This window comes from Pipistrellus hanaki (assembly GCF_964339955.1).
Source record: "Pipistrellus hanaki genome assembly, chromosome: 14".
NCBI classification, from domain to species: Eukaryota; Metazoa; Chordata; class Mammalia; order Chiroptera; family Vespertilionidae; genus Pipistrellus; species Pipistrellus hanaki.
In genome coordinates, this window is record NC_140516.1 from 32,682,582 (window position 1) to 32,700,026 (window position 17,445).

A 17,445-nucleotide genomic window follows, 5' to 3' on the forward strand; every position below is an offset into this window, starting at 1 on the left:
TTTGTCTTCTAATTTTTTTGGTATCTGGACAGGTCTGTGGTCTTCTACGTATAGCTGAAATAGATGTAGTGAGACATAGCCTCCTAGTTCAGATACAGTTTGCTATACATAAATAGGAAATTTACATTATTTTGGAATAATAAAAGACAATGCATGGTTTCACAAATCTGAGGAATAAAAGAGAGGAATATTGAGAAAATACCCTCTTTCATTTGTTTAGCAGTAGGTACCTCTTGGAATATCCAGCTTGTCTAGTCTCCAGTTCTCTGATGTGTGAGCAAAGCCATCTGTTATTGCTGTAATGTTAGTGTAGAGACTATGATCACCCTCTTTTTAATTTTTTTACTGAGAAAATTTCTATGCTTTGGAAAATTGTGAGAACTCTCTGGTCTGGGAATATGTTGCAGTACTCCAGATATTTCCAGACCAAAATAGACTTTTGAGGTGGCCATCAGCTAAATTCATGTATACAGCTGGATATGAATTGGATCATAACAGGGGAACTGGAATACCACTGTCTCCCTTTTCAGGGGTTATATTTGGAGACTAGCTTTAGACTCTCTATTTGGCTATTTTGGTAGATAATTTTGAAAATAACTTAAAGAAAAATATGTCTTTTTCTAGGTAAATCTTACCAATTTGACAATTCTCATACAATTTATATACTTTTCCTTCATCTAGATGAATTTAAAGGCCATTCTTTGCTGCAGGCTGCACGGGAAGCTGATGTTACACGAATCAAAAAACATCTCTCTCTGGAAATGGTGAATTTTAAGCATCCTCAAACGCATGAAACAGCATTGGTAATGTTTCAGATTTAAGTTTGTGCAATACAGTAACCAAAAACATGCAAAACTAATCATAGTGCCCTACCTCTTCTGATGATACAGGGTAATTACCATAATGTCCTCTTTTTGTAATAGCATTTTAAAATCTGTGCTTTTTAAAAATTAGTGCCTCTACATGTATATAAAAAAATTTCAAGTATTACAGAAAAATAGACAACCTACCTCACCCCAAAAGGCAGTATTATATTACTCACTCGAGTATATTTCTAGAAAAAAGTTTTGTTTATGTGCTGGCATATATTGTATGTAATTTTTTATTATGAATGGTTCATATAATTTGCTTTCTATTATGTTTATGATTAAAATTTTGAAACTCACAGAAAATAATGGAAACAGAAAACAATTCTAACACCATGATAAAAGTCACTTGGTTTTCTTCTAGAATTGTCTTCTTCTTCCTCTTCTTCTTCTTCTTCTTCTTTTTTTCCAAATTAGGTCTACAATATTTTTCCTCCTCACTCAATATGCTTTTTATTTATTTTAGGGAGAGGAAGGGTCGAGGGAGAGAAAGAGAAACATCAGTTGTTTGCCTCCCATATGCCCAAATTGGGGATCAAACCTACTGCCCGGGTATGGGCCCTGACTATTCCCGCAACTTTTCATTGTACAGGGCGATGCTCCAACTGAGCCATACCGACCAGGGCAAAGTGAGATCTAAAGTCTGTATATCTCTCCTCTATACTGTGTGAGTAGAGGCTACTTCCCATATGGAGGTAGTAACCACTCTGGAACTGTAACAAATTAAATGAGAGAACCAGGCAGTCTGTGGAAAAGCAGTCAGAAAAGATGGGAGCTAGCAAGGATACGTGATGAAAGAGGAACAGGAATGCTATAGTCGGAGGCTATCATAGAAATAGAAATTTAAAAGGAACCAAGTCCTGCTGTATGAATTGCACATTGTGTTTTGGGTGAGGAAAGATGGCCCTAAGTAAACTCATGTGTTTAGAGGCAAATTTAACTCATAGTAGCCTTACTTACTTGACAATTTTTATGATGATTTTCTTCCTTATGCTATGATGTAAACTATGTGAAGATTATGTAGAAATCTATAAAACATTTTAGAGCATTTTGCTACTTGTAAAAAAATACCCAGTAAAACAATAGCAAAGCTGCAAGCTAATAAGAAATGCTAGTGCAAAATTAAAATCATAGAAGCATTAAGATGGTACAGAGAAACTTGGAAAGATTGACATGGAAAATTTTCTGAGCTAATGCTACATGTTTTCCCTAAATATTGCATAGTTGTGGTTCTAGGGGCACTGCCTTCCAGGTTCCCAAAGACTGCAGGCCCTGTCCCAGAATGGGACAGATGGATATAGGAGCAATTGAAGTAGATGTGATAAAAATTTTTGAAAATAAACTATTTCTATTCTGTGTGCTGTTCTGCTAGATGTCCTGGGATAATTACTTGTACCATATCAAAGGAACAATGTTCCCCATATAGAAATGGTTTCATTGAGAGCAAAGGAATGATTTTTATGACAGCAGCAACATCAAAGAATGAATCTGAAACAAAGTGATGACTATCAGATATGCTTTGTAATTAACAGATTTAACTCAGAATAAATTTCATGTGTCTGTCTATTTAGATACATAAAACAACCTAGCTTAACAATTATCTAGAACTTTTATTCCATGAATTTTCAGATTTCAACTTTAACATATGCATTCATTGATTTAGTCATTCGCTCATTATTGAACACCTATTGTGTATCAGTGTCATCCTGGATGTTGGGCATTCAAAGATTTGGGGCATAACTATGATGTATTTATTTATTAAGTTTAAAACTAGCAGATCTTTATCTCATGTCTCCCTTCCTTCTTAATGTATCATGCACATAGATGCTGCCATATCCAACTTAAAGTGTATCATTTTCTACCATTGACAATCCAAGCTCCTTATTCTGCTGGAGCAACTAGTTGAAAGAGAAACAAATACTACTCACCTGGCCAACTATTTCATCAGTGCTATTACCAAGCAGAAGCCAGAACTGATGAGTGCTGTGTTATTTCTTCCTATAAAGAAGCTCCAGTCTTTGGGTTGTTTTGTCAATTAACCTTTAAAAAAATGACATAAACAGTGTTCTCAATGGGAACAGTTCTGAATTTAAATTTTTAAATTTTATTCAATAATTTATAATAAGAAAGATGGAGATTATACATTATCAAGAATTCCCCCAAATCAAAGAGAAATTAAGACACTGAGAGGAAACAGAAAAATAAATTATAGAATTCTAAGTGGTTCCTGGAGTGGAAACCCCAAGGAAGGATAGACAGAAATGATTCTGCAAAGCGCATTTAGAGAAGAGCCTGGGGCCCACCCAACGGGTTAGAGTCTCGATTCCATTCTTCTCCCTTCATTCAGGCAACTCCATTCTTCCTATTTTATTATACATTCTTATTAAAGATTTTGTTTAAAGGCAATGATCTGTGCTAAATTTTTTCACAGATCATTAATTTAAATTTTTCATAACATTAGTAGTGGCTTTTTCAAAGATGTAGGACAACTATAAGCTTGATTGGAATATTTAGTAATAGATGTTATCAGGCGAATAAGATTTTCAGGCCCTGCCAGAATTTGGTAATTGTTGCACATTCTATCCAATAGAAAGTCTTTGAGTAGCAAAGTTTTTTTTTTATTTATTTATTTATTTTTTTTTTTTTTTAATAAGTTTTTATTGTTCATATTATTACACATGTTCCTTTTTCCCCCCCTCACCATTGCTCTCCTCCACCAGGTTCCCACCCCACCCTCTGCCCTTTCCCCTCTCCCCATTGTCCTCATCCATAGGTGCACAGTTTATGTTCAGTCTCTTCCCACGCCCCCCTCTCCCCTTTTCCCCAAGAATCGTCAGTTCACTCCCCTTCCATACCTCTGATTCTATTATATTCAACAGTTAATATTGTTCATCAGATTTTTTTAATTTCCTTGGTTTTTAGATTCACTTGTTGATAATTACGTATTTGTTGTTCATAATTTTTATCTTTGTTTACTTTCTCTTCTGAAAGAACCCCCTTCAGCAATTCATATAATTCTGGTTTGGTGGTGATGAACTCCTTTAGCTTTTTTTTATTAGTGAAGCTCTTTATCTGGCCTTCGATTCTGAGTGATAGCTTTGCTGGGTAGCTTATTTTTGGCTGTAGGTTCTTGCTATTCATCACCTTGAATATTTCTTGCCATTCCCTTCTGGCCTGCATGGTTTCTGTTGAGAAGTCAGCTGACAATCGTATAGGTGCTCCTTTATAAGTTACTACCTTCTTTGCTCTTGCTTCTTTTAATATTCTCTCTTTATCTTTTGCTCTTGGAATTTTAATAATGATGTGTCTCGGTGTGGTCCTCTTTGGATTCCTTTTGTTTGGAGTTCTGTGTGCTTCCTGGACTTGTAAGTCAAATTCTTTCACCAGGTGGGGGAAGTTTTCTGTCACTATTTCTTTCAGTATGTTTTCGATATCTTGCTCTCTCTCATCTTCTGGAACCCCCATAATTCTGATGTTGGTTCGCTTGAAGTTGTCCCAGAGGTTTCTTACATTATCTTCAATTTTCTGGATTCTCTTGCCTTCTAGCTTCTGTGGAGGAGTGTCTTCTGGCTCTTTATGTTCCAAATCTTTGACTTGATTCTTGCGATCTTCCCTTCTGTTTTTAGGACTCTGTAGAATATTTTTTATTTCAGACAATGTATTCTTTATTTCTTGTTGATCCCTTATCATTTCTTGTTGACTCCTTATTAATTCTAGTTGATCTCTTTTCATATCCTCATAGGCCTTATCCATCTTTTCTAGGAAATTCTTGAAAAACCTTATAAGCGTAGATTTGAACTCTATATCCAGACGCTTTTTGTCCTCCATTTCTTTCGTTTGTGATCTATTTTGTTGTCGCATTTCGCAGTTACAGATGGGACGGGGTTTCAGGGTGGAGCCTGCAGCTTTGGCTTCCGTCAGCCCCGCCCTATGCGGGTCCTTCAGTGCTCGCTGCCGGCGCCTCTGAGAGAAAGGTGCCCTCGATTTTCGCCTGCTGCCAAACAGTCTATGCTCTCCCACAATGAGCCCGGTATTGGGGTTCAGTTCAGTTGGAAGTGGAGTTGGAAGTGGCGTTCACAGCAGTCTGGAGCCCCAGTCTTCTTCCCGTCAGGGCAATCCCGCGGCACAGCCGACCGTCCCTTCTCTGGGGGCAGTGTGCGCGCCTCCGGGACCTCCTTTCTCCGCTACCCCGGGGTTCCGACTTACAGCCCAGCTCCCTATGGCTGAGCCTGAGTCCCCGGGGTCTGGCCCAGAACTGGGGTTCAGAGCAGTCGGGGGCCCAGCACAGTCGGAGTTTTATCTCCTTTCCGCTAGGGAACGCCCGCCAGGCACTCGGCCTCCCTCCTCTCCGGCTCCGTCCTCTCCGCGCGCCGCGTGTCTCCGTACCTTAGGCTTTTACAGCTCCTCCGTGCTTCCTTCTGGTTTTCTCCTTGCTTCTTGTTGTAGGATTTCCAGTCAGTCGACTTTCCTGTAGTTCTGGGTAATGTCCATTTTATATTTTAGTTGTATATTATTAAAATTGTTGTGTGCGGCTGCAGCTAGTTGCCTACCTGAGCAGCCATCTTGGATTCTCCTGAGTAGCAAAGTTTTAAAAAAAAGTTGAAGTCAAACATAAAACACAGAAATAATATAACTTCTAGTCCTGGCCAGTTTGGCTCGGACTGAAGGGTCCTAGGTTCAATTCCAGTCAAGAGCACATGTCCAGGTTGTGGGCTCAATCCCCAGTATGGGCATGCAGGAGGTAATCAATCAATGATTCTCTCTCATCATTGATGTTTCTCTCTGTTTTCCTCTCCCTTTCTGAAGTTAACAAAAATATATTAATAAATAAATAAAAGTTGTTTCTTTAAAAAAAAATCTTGATTGGGAACGTGTTCTTAAATAAAAAGTAGTCATATAGTGCTTGATTAATGCTCAATTTAAATTATCTAGCATTGTGCTGCCGCATCTCCATACCCCAAAAGAAAGCAAATATGTGAACTGTTGCTAAGAAAAGGAGCGAACATCAATGAAAAGACTAAAGAGTAAGTATTCTTTGAATAATTAAAAATTATTGACTTTTTTTTTTTTTTTTTAATGCACTTATTGTCTGGTTGGTTTTTTCTCTTTAAGATTCTTGACTCCTCTACACGTTGCATCTGAGAAAGCTCATAATGATGTTGTCGAAGTTGTGGTGAAACATGAAGCAAAGGTATTACCTTTTTGGTAATATTTGGTAATCCAATGAGTTATTTTCTACTTAGCAGATTAAATGTCTGACTTCCTAGACTATTTACTCTTTCATAAGTATTTTTTCCTCTGAATCAGTATTTAAAAATAATCCTGTAGATATTTTTTCTTTTTCCTTTTTTTTTTGCTAGAAATCCTATGGATTTACTCAAAAATACATTATTCCTATATGTCCTTCCTTCTCTATTCCTTTTAACCATACCCTCTGGTCAAGTTATCCTTAAGGTCTTTTTCTAGCACTATATTATTCAGAAAAATGTCTCCAGCTGGAGACATTTTGATTCTGACCTATAATCATTTCCAGTATTATTTTCTCAAATCTTTTGTTCCCTTATTACTATGATAACTCCTGTTATTTACCCCTGCCACGGCATTTCTTACCCTCTGTTATTTCTCTTGACTAAAAATATAGTTCCCCATATTGGGAAATAAATACTATCATATTGGGAAGTTACTGTTTTTTAGTTGGCATTTGTGCACAAAGTATTTTATTCTTGGAATAATTAAATTTTCATCCAGGCAACAAATTATAATTTCTTACCCAGGAACTTTAAAAAATAATACTCAGTAAAAGATACACATAGCATCCCAGATTGGGGTGATAGTCACCTAATTCAACAGTTTTTATAATTTTTAGCCACTGATCATTGCCTTTAAACAAAATCTTTAGTGGGAATGTACAATAAAACAGGAAGAATGAAGCTGCCTGAATGAAGGGAGAAGAATGGAATTGAGACCCTTTCCCGTTGGGTGGGCCCCAGGCTCTTCTCTAAATGCGCTTTGCAGAATCATTTCTGTCTATCCTTCCTTGGGGTTTCCACTCCAGGAACCACTTAGAATTCTATAATTTATTTTTCTGTTTCCTCTCAGTGTCTTAATTTCTCTTTGATTTGGGGGAATTCTTGATAATGTATAATCTCAATCTTTCTTATTGTAAATTATTGAATAAAAGTTATTTCTGCTTGACTGCTTGGCATATCTCATTTATCTGTTTGCTTTTTTATACATGTGATTTATTACTAGAAGAATATCTGGATGCATATTAAACTTGAGTTGGGAAACTCAATGCAACAGTCTTGACTAGGGTAGCCAACCATCTAGGTTTGTCCAGGTCTGAGGAATTTCCAGAAACACAGGACTTTCAGTGCTAAAACAGGAAGTCCCAAGCAAATTAGGACAAAGTTGGTCACCTTAATCGTAAAATAAAGTGGTACCCAAATAAACTTTTTTAAAGTGACTGTATTTCATATTTCAGAGAGTTTTCATAGATGAATAAATAAATTGCCCTGAGCATTTTATTGGGTCGGCAGCTAAGTAATTGCGGATTTTTAAAAGAAAATCAAAGACAATTTTTTCATGGAACTAAATAACTTTATTCTTTAATGTATTGCCCATTTTGATCAATGACCTTTTGCCATCTTTCAGGCAGCATCATAATCCCACGTTCAAAAAACTTCTGTTTTTTATTAGCAAAAAACTGAATCAGGTACGATTTGACATCATCATCATTATTGAAATTTTTACCATTCAAGGAGTTTTGTAAAGATCAAAACAAAAAGTAATCAGATGGTGCAAGGTCAGGACTATATGGTGGATGTGGCAAAACATCCCAACCAAGCTCCATTAATTTTTGCCGAGTGACCAAAGATGTGTGTGGCCTTGCATTGTCATGATGGAATACAACACCTTTTCTATTTGTCAATTCGGGCCACTTTTCTTCAACTGCATTGTTTAATTTTGTTAGTTGTTCAATGTAGACATCAGAATTGATCGTTCGGTTGGGTGGTAAGAGTTCAAAGTAGACAATTCCTTTGTAATCCCACCAAACTGATAACAAAACCTTCTTTTGATGAATATCAGCTTTTGATGTTGTTTGAGTTGGTTCACCTGGCCTGCTCCACGATCTTTTCCGCTTGATATTGTTGTAAACAACCCATTTTTCATCGCCAGTTATCAGTCGTTTTAAAAATGGATCATTTTCATTACGTTTCTTTAGCAAATCGCAGCTGCTAATGCGTTGCGTTAACTGTGATTCTTTCAGTTCGTGAGGAACCCATGTATCGAGTTTTTGAACATAGCCAAGTTGTTTTAAGTGATTTTCAATGCATGTATGTGATACATGAAGCTTCTCTGCAATCTCACGTGTTGTACTGTGACAGTCCGAATTGATTATTGCTTTGATTAGGGCGTCATCAACTTCAACTGGACGACCAGAGCGTCTTTCATCTTTGAGTGAAAAATCACCAGAACGAAATTTGGCAAACCAATTTTGACACTGCCGTTCTTTTAAGGCTTCGTCACCATAAACAGCACATAACTTTTTATGAGCTTGTGATGCGTTTTTCCTTTGCGGAAATAAAAAAGCAAAATATGACGAAAATGTTCCTTTTGATTTTCCATTTTTCAACGAACGCCAAACAAAAACTACAAAACAGATCAAAAAACTTTTTTTACTGATTAACAGCTGAATAGCCAACTATCAAATACAAAATGTGTTTTACATTTGTACTACGTCTGCAAACCTAAAAATTCAACTGAAGCCATATGTGTGTGAAACCCGCAATTACTTAGTTGCCGACCCAATAAATGGCCTTTTCAGGCCCTGTAAGCCTGAAGATTAGTCATATATAGTCTAGCTTTGGATTCATTGACAAAGTCGTACTATATTCCTGTTTAAATATTCTCCACTTCCATGAATACGAATTGAGTGGTTTCTCAAAACACTAGTGGCCACAGGATTGATTACTGAGAAACTTAATTTCTCAGTTATGTTTTGAGGAATTACTTCCTTGATGGAGAGGGGTGGAGTAAGGATGAATGGGGAATGTTACAGGTGATTTATTTTTTAATTAGAAACATTTAAGAAAGTATAATACAACCAAGTTGAAAGAACTTTATAGAAGATAATTATATACCTACCACTTAGATTAATGTTCTCCCTCTATCGGTATATCTTATTTTCTTGACACATTTCAAAGTAATTTGCAAATTACTATGCACTTCTCAAATACTTCCACGTAGGCATCATCTAGAGCAGCGGTCGCCAGCCTTGCGGACCTCCGGTTGGTGACTGCTGATCTAGAGGTCAATATTCATTTACAGGGTTTTTTAGATGTAAAATTTGCATGCAATTTAATGCACAAATCTTAAATGTACATTTACTGAATCACCAAGATACAAAACATTATCTCATGGCATAGACAGGGAATACCCCTTGTAATTTTTTCCTACATAGGTGACATTTGCCTGTTCAAGGCCTTTGTGTCTATGGATCATACAATATATACTCGTGTGTAAGGCTTTTTCCTCAATCTACTGTCTTGGAGATTCAGCCACTAATCAATAGTTTTGCTCTTTTTATTGCTCAGAAGTATCCCATTGTGTGAATATACCATTGTATATTTATATATATATGTAGATTATATTTTACATGATTTTAAAAGGTAGAAGATTAAGCCAATAAGAATAAATGTTTTTGTGCTAATCTAATATCAGGCTTTGTTACTGACTATAATCTTCAGGTAATTGTCCATATTTCTGGACCTCAGAGAGCCATACAAATACATGGATTAGACTTTGGCAACGTTTAGCTTTTAATGCAGTGAACTTATTAATATTTTAATGCTAAACACAACTATTATTCAACATCTCACATTTTTAATCCAAAATTGAATCTTCCTTCTGATGTAAGCCATCATGAATTGGTGAATTTATGTTCTAAACTTGTGAATAAATACTTGCTTTGAATAGGCTTCTTAAGAGAATAACTGGGAATTTTAAATTAGTAGCAAATGCTAAATACATGATTGGGTGGTTTAAATTTTGCATTAAAGGCTAATTTCTGCTTTGTATTATTAAGGTTAATGCTCTGGATAACCTCGGTCAGACTTCTCTGCACAGAGCTGCACACTGTGGTCATCTACAAACCTGCCGCCTACTCCTGAGCTACGGGTGTGATCCTAATATCATATCCCTTCAGGGCTTTACAGCCTTACAGATGGGGAATGAAAACGTGCAGCAGCTTCTTCAAGGTATTACATGCTTCCATGAAATTAATTTTGTTAGTAAACTTTCATAGTTTTTCACATACCATGTAAGAGTTGGTAGTAAAAGGAAACATTTTTAGAATTTTTGGCTGTTATTCCTAACTTGTTATACTGCTTTTTTCTTCTACTCCCATAGGGATTTCCTACAGAATCTACCAAAATCTGAATAAATAAACTCTACTTTCAGATAAGGTGTCTCCTGCCTTAAAGCTTGGTTCTACCTCCTAAGTAGTAGTTAATTCCTCTTTCCTCTCTCTCTCTCTTTAGAGGGTATCCCATTAGGTAATTCAGAAGCTGACCGACAATTGCTGGAAGCTGCAAAGGCTGGAGATGTAGAAACTGTGAAAGTAAGATACAATCTTATGTTTTTAATTTTGTGTTTTTAATTTGACTGTTTAATGAGTCTGTACTGTTATAATGAAGAGCCTAGTTATTTACATGTGTCTTGTTTTAAGAGGTAAATAATACCAATTTAGTTCTCTGAAAATAAGAATCATTAAATAATAAAAGAAACTTCAGTTTCACATGCATCTCTATAAATGCATCACAGTCACAAATTTAAATAAATTGCATATTCATGGAAATTAATTTTGTTTAAAGAACCTATACATCTATACATTTGTTCCTTTAAAGAAATAAGGTGCCCTGCCTTATTTTTTTTATAAGCTCAGTTGGTTCCAGCATCATCCCAATATGCCAAGGTTTCGAGTTTGATCTCCAGGCAGAGCACATACAAGAAGCAACCAATGAATGCATAAGTAAATGGAACAACAAATTTTCCCTCTCTTTTTCTTTCTCTCTAAAATCAATCAATCAATAAAATTTTTAAAGAGAGAGAAAGGGGTTTTACTAATATTAATATTCATTTGATTTTGTAATATATATATTTCTTTATTGATTTCAGAGAGGAAGGGAGAGGGAGAAAAAGATAGAAACATCAATGATGAGAGAGAATCATTGATCGACTGCCTCCTGCATGCCCAGTACTAGGGATTGAGCCCACAACCCAGGCATGTGCCCTTAGCCAGAATCAAACCTGGGACTCCATTGATACTGATGCTTTGATGATACATATATTTGCCAAAAATGCAAAGTACATTTGCTGATAATTGATACTTAGATTACCTTTATGTAAGTAATAATATTGGTAATGATAAAATTTACCTACTAGTTTTAGCAAAAGAAGATAATATAGGTATAAATGGGAGGAACAGAGGGATTCTCAATAAATGACAAGATGAAATAAGAATAAAGAGCAAATAGTTTCTGAGGATGTTGATTTGATGAGGGCAGAAAATAACTCAAGACATTTGAAATTTCTGCTAAGTGAATGAAAACAAGAAACCAGAATATGTAGCATCATATGTATGCTGTGTTCCATCCTATAGAAATTGTGTACTGTTCAGAGTGTGAATTGCAGAGACATCGAAGGGCGTCAGTCTACACCACTCCATTTTGCAGCTGGCTATAACAGGGTGTCCGTGGTGGAGTATCTGCTGCAACATGGAGCAGATGTGCATGCTAAAGACAAAGGGTAAGTACCAATCATTGCTATGGTCTATCTTTTTTTAAAAAAAAATATATTTTATTGATTTTTACAGAGAGGAAGGGAGAGAGACAGAGAGCTAGAAACATCGATGAGAGAGAAACATCGACCAGCTGCCTCTTGCACACCCCCTACTGGAGATGTGCCCGCAACCAACGTACATGCCCCTCACCGAAATCGAACCTGGGACCTTTCAGTCCGCAGACCGACGCTCTACCACTGAGCCAAACCGGTTTCGGCAGTCTATCTTTTTTTTTTTTATCAGATTTTTTAAGGAAAATCTGAAAATATTTCTTAAGATAGGTAGTTCTTTTATTTTCAGGGAAGTCTATTCCCTAACATTAGCTTAAATATGGCTTCTTATTTTAGTTAAGATTTTATGATAGTATTTACATACAGACTTATTTGCATAATGCTGTGTGTGTGCGCGCACCTAAGCGACCATTCAAACGGTAGCTATGATGCTTACTGACCACGAGGGGCAGATGCTCAATGCACAGGCATGGAAACATGGAAAAGACAGATGAATCTCAGAGGGAAGGAGAGAGGGGTGAGGGCAGGAAGAGATCTTATATGCATACTAGAGGTCTGGTGCATGGATTTGTGCACCAGTGGTCCTCAGCCTGGCCTGCAGGCACCAGGACTGGGCTGAAACCGGCAGTCTGACATCCCCCCAAGGGGTCCTGGATTGTGAGAGGACACAAGCCAGGCTGAGGGATCCCACCCAGTGCACAAATGCATGCACCAGGCCTCCAGTATTTTATAATGACCAAGGAGATTACAGTATTAGTGTGATTGATTTTAAAATATTTTAATTTGCTTTGATAATATTTAAATTCTTCCAGTTTGTTTTAAGATTCTTTTTCTTTAAAAATATACAATTTTAGGTATTTAATATATTCTCTGCAATTTTAACTATTTCCTTCTTGCCCCCCCAAAAAATAATTTCATCTATGCTTTCACTAAGTATTTCAGTTCTATATAATCAGTATAATCTCTTCAATTGTTCAAGAAGGTATCAGCTATATGTAATTATTTAAATTAAACATATCTTTGTGTTGCATTGCTTTTTTTTCAGAGGCCTTGTACCTTTACACAATGCATGTTCTTACGGACATTATGAAGTTGCAGAACTTCTTGTTAAGCATGGAGCAGTAGTTAACGTAGCCGATTTATGGAAATTTACACCTTTACATGAAGCTGCAGCAAAAGGAAAATATGAAATTTGCAAACTCCTGCTCCAGGTATATTTAAAGCACTTACTGTTGACAGGGTGTATTATTTAAAAAATGTTTAATATTTCTAATAATTCTAATATAAATTTAAACTAATAAAGGAATAGGAAGCAGTAGCTAATTCTTTACCTAGATTTCAGAATAAATGTCAGAAACATTATTTTAATACTAGAGGCCCATTGCACGAAGATTCATGCATTAGGCCTTCCTTCCTCTGGCTGCCAACATCAATTTTCCTCTGGCACCCGGGACCCTGGCTTTCACTCCAGTCGCCTGCATATGCAAATTAACCCGCCATCTTTATTTTGTTAATTTGCATATTCCTGATTGGCTGGTGGTCATTGTGGAGGTAAGGCCAATTTGCATCTTTTTTTATTGGTGTAGATGAGTGTGTTTACCACATATAGATTTATTATTTATTTTATTTGTTTAGATCTTTTATTTTATTTTTTAATATATTTTCATTAATTTTCCACAGAGAGGAAGGGAGAGGGATAGAGAGCTAGAAACGTTGATGCGAGAGAAACATCGACCAGCTGCCTCCTGCACACCCCCTACTGGGGATGTGCCTGCAACCAAGGTACATGCCCTTGACCAGAATCGAACCTGGGACCTTTCAGTCCGCAGACCAATGCTCTATCCACTGAGCCAAACCAGTTTTGGCTAGATCTTTTATTATTGATAATACTGCAGTTGTCCTCCATTTCCCCTCTTTGCTCACCTTCACCCAGCCTCCACCTTCCCCTCCCTTGGTCTTCACTACACTGTTAATCTGTGTCCGTGGACTATACATATATGTTCTTTAGCTTATCCCTTCACCTTCTTTAACCAGTTCCCTCCATCCCCCTCCCCTCTGACATTTGTCCATCTGTTCTATGTAACATGCTTCTGATTCTAATTTATTAATTTCTTTTGTTCATTAGATTCCACATATTGGTGAGATCATGTGTTTTTTGTGTTTCCTGACTGGCTTATTTCACTTAGCATGTCCAGATCCATCTAGTATGCTGTCTCAAAGGCTGAGTTTTTTTGAGGGTTTTTTTTTTTTTAATCCTCACCTGAGGATATTTTTTTCATTCCTTTTTAGAGAGTGTAGAAGGGAGAGAGGGAGGAGGAGAGAGAGAGAAAGAAACATAGATATGAGAGAGACACATTGATTGGTTGCCTCCCACATAAGCCCCCCCCAGGGCTGGGATTGAACTTGTAACCAATTATGTGCTCTTGACTGGGAATCGAACCCAAGACCCTTTGGTGTGCAGGCCAATGCTCTATTGAGCCACACCAGCCACAACAAGATTTTTATTTTTTACAGCCATGTAGTATTCCATTGTGTACATGTACCATAGCTTTTTTATCCACTGGTGGGCACTTGTCAGTCTGTTCCATGTATCCATGTTTCTGTTTCTATTTTATTGATCTGGGCTATTGTAAACACTGCTATGAACATAAGGGTGCATATATTCTTTCTGATTTGTGTTTTGGGATTCTTAGGATATATTACTAGAAGTGGGATCACTGAGTCAAAAGGCAGTTTCATTTTTAATTTTTCAAGGATACTCCATACTGTTATTCCACAGTAGCTGCACCAGTCTGTACCAACAGTGCATTAGGGTTCCCTTTTCTCCACATCCTACCTTACCAGCACTTGTTCTTTGTTGATTTACCGATAGTAGCCATTCTAACAGTTGTAAGGTGATACCTCATTGTAATTTTAATTTGCATTTCTCTTGATGATTAGTGGTGGTGTGCATTTTTTCATATGTCTATTGGCCATCTGTATGTTCTCATTGGAGAAGTATCTATTCAGGTCTTTTGCCCATTTTTTAATTGGATTGTTTGTCTTCTTAGTGTTAAGTAAATTAATTATTGTATAAAGTCAACTATCATTATATTAATAGTTCTCTGATTATGTTTTTTTCTTAGTACTTCAAAATAATGGGTTACATAATTTATAAACCAGATTTATTTATTTTTTAATAATTCTTTATTGTTGAAAGTAGTACATATGTCTCCCTTTCTCCCTCATTGACCTCTTCCAGCCCACCACCACACTCCTGCCCCAGGCCCTCACCACCTCATTGTCTGTGTCCATGAGCCATGCATATATGCATACAAGGTCTTTGGTTGGTTACCTCCCACCCCCCTACCTTCCCTGCCCTTCCCTCCGAGATTCTGCACTCTGCTCCATGCTTCCTTGTTTCTAAGCCAGATTTATTTAAATCTAATAAAATTGATAGTACTGATTCAATACAGGTACCAGTGTAGATATTTTACAGTAAAAACAAGAGTAAAGTTAAATTTATACTTCCTGTCAATGTGTGTGGAAACTAAAAATGATTTATTTGAAAGTTAATTTATTTTAAATGTAGTTTAAAATTTTGAATAGTGTTGCATTATAAAACCCCAAAACTATTTAATTGCTTCTATATTCCTTTTTATTATAACTTTCTGTATATTAAATTAAACATTGATAACAATCATGTTAACCTTTAAGATAGAGTCTCAGTAGGTAATCGTTTTCTTTACATTGACTTTTTTCATTGACCAAGGACAAACTTAAGTCAGTTCCTCTTTTTCTCTTTTCACATGCTCAGCATGGTGCAGATCCTACAAAGAAAAACAGGGATGGCAATACTCCTTTGGATCTTGTTAAAGATGGAGATACTGATATCCAGGATCTACTTAGGGGAGATTCAGCTTTGTTAGATGCTGCCAAGAAGGGTTGTTTAGCCAGAGTAAAGAAGTTGTCTTCTCCTGATAATGTAAATTGCCGTGATACACAAGGCCGACATTCAACACCTTTACATTTAGCAGGTAAGGGAATGAGGTTTCACAGATTTAGGCTGGTGACACCTAAGACTCATTTTATCTGAGTAAAATATCTTCTATAAATAAATGTGAAGGGTTCAAATCAAACATCTCCTAATACCACTGTTACACTCTAGTGTATTTGTACAGGGCAACTATACTTCATGGTCACTCTAGTAGTAGTATGTTACATTCAGTAAGGTTAGTTAAAAGAGGCTCTGCCAGTCACCATGTGTGCTTTGGAACCTTTATTTCAGGTCACCATATTTGAATCATTTTTGGTGAGTGAGTTTTACATACAGAAACTTGAAAAATATGCCTGTTGACCCAGCCTTCCTCCTTCTGATGATAGCTGTTAAGCACAAGCAGGAAAAAAACTTAAAAGACTTTCAGAAGTTACATAAACTGCCCTAACTGGTTTGGCTCAATGGATGGAACATTGGCCTGTGGACTGAAGGGTCCCACCCACGTTCAAGTCTGGTCAAGGGCATGTGCCTTGGTTGTGGGCACATCCCCGGAGGGAGGTGTGCAGGAGTCAAGCAGCTGATCGGTGTTTTTCTCATTGATGTTTCTAACTCTCTATCCCTCTCTCTCTAAAAAAAAAGTTACATAAACCTCTCACCAAAGTTACTTCTTATATTAGTTATAAAATACCACAGACCGGTGGCGTAAACAACAGGAATTTATTTCCTCGTAGTTCTGGAGATCAAGATGTTAAGGATAAGATTCTCCTGAGGCCCCTCTCCTTGGCTTGCAGAAGGCCACCTTCTTGCTGTGTCCTCACATAGCCTTTCTTTGTTGTGAACACATCCCCGTGTCTCTAATTCTATTGATCTCAACCTTTTATAAGAAACCAGTCAGATAGGATGGCTTCGTTTTAACTTAATTTCTTCTTTAGAGGCCCTGTCTACAAGTACAGTCACATTCTAAGGTATACTGGTGGTTAGAGCTTCAATGTAGGAATTTTGGAGGACACACTTGAATACATATTTGTTCTAAATTTTCACTCAAAATTCAGCACTGTGCACCTTGTTTTTAGTGCAGGTATTCAATATTGTGGTTTCAGTGCAGCTTTTTCAGCTACATTGAAGGTGCTAGAGACTGAGCCTTTAAAATCAACTGAGGCACAGCTAATACTTCAGTGGGTTTGTTTCCTGTGCCTATATGACTCATACAATTTTATCTAAAACATGATTAAAAAGAGAAAAAAAGTAATTCAAGTGTTTCTGTCACTCTGTGTAATATGGGAGAAGGAAATCTATTCTCCCAGTTCATTTCAGTCTCAGTCTGAGTGTGTTCCTAGTATTGAAGGGATAATTTTGATTAGATGTGATTCTTACCTTTAACTTCTCCCCCATGTAATTTGAGACCCCTCTCTCCGAGGAAAAGTATTACTCCATCTATGTCTTTTTGAGAATTTTAGAAGTTATAAGCCACATGGTGAGATAAAGCTTTTCTGCTTCTACTGGCAATCAGGAGTTTCTAGTTCATGCAAGACAAGAGTGGCCTAACCTCTGATTTGAATTGTGCTATGCATATTTATTTATATTAGCTTTTTAAATTTTTATGGAAGCTTATCTAGAACATTAACATCACTATTTAATTCTGTTGTTTTTATAAGTGGCAAATATGTTGTATGCACAAAATATTTTTGCCCACCTGGGCAGTATTATATCTTGAGACCTAGAAGGGCTTTTCTATTCAGTGCAATACTT

General features: G+C 36.8%; 1 protein-coding gene across 1 annotated transcript in view; it reads left to right on the top strand.

Moving 5' to 3' along the window:
* TNKS2 (tankyrase 2) overlaps window positions 1-17,445 on the top strand; it is a 59,234-nt gene that overhangs the window by 19,498 nt on the left and 22,291 nt on the right. The window contains exons 9-16 of the mRNA XM_084904312.1: window positions 682-803; window positions 5,799-5,890; window positions 5,979-6,057; window positions 9,955-10,126; window positions 10,409-10,488; window positions 11,530-11,675; window positions 12,766-12,931; window positions 15,517-15,736. Coding sequence (XP_084760438.1) covers window positions 682-803; window positions 5,799-5,890; window positions 5,979-6,057; window positions 9,955-10,126; window positions 10,409-10,488; window positions 11,530-11,675; window positions 12,766-12,931; window positions 15,517-15,736 — 1,077 coding nt within the window. The remainder of the gene's footprint in view (window positions 1-681; window positions 804-5,798; window positions 5,891-5,978; window positions 6,058-9,954; window positions 10,127-10,408; window positions 10,489-11,529; window positions 11,676-12,765; window positions 12,932-15,516; window positions 15,737-17,445) is intronic.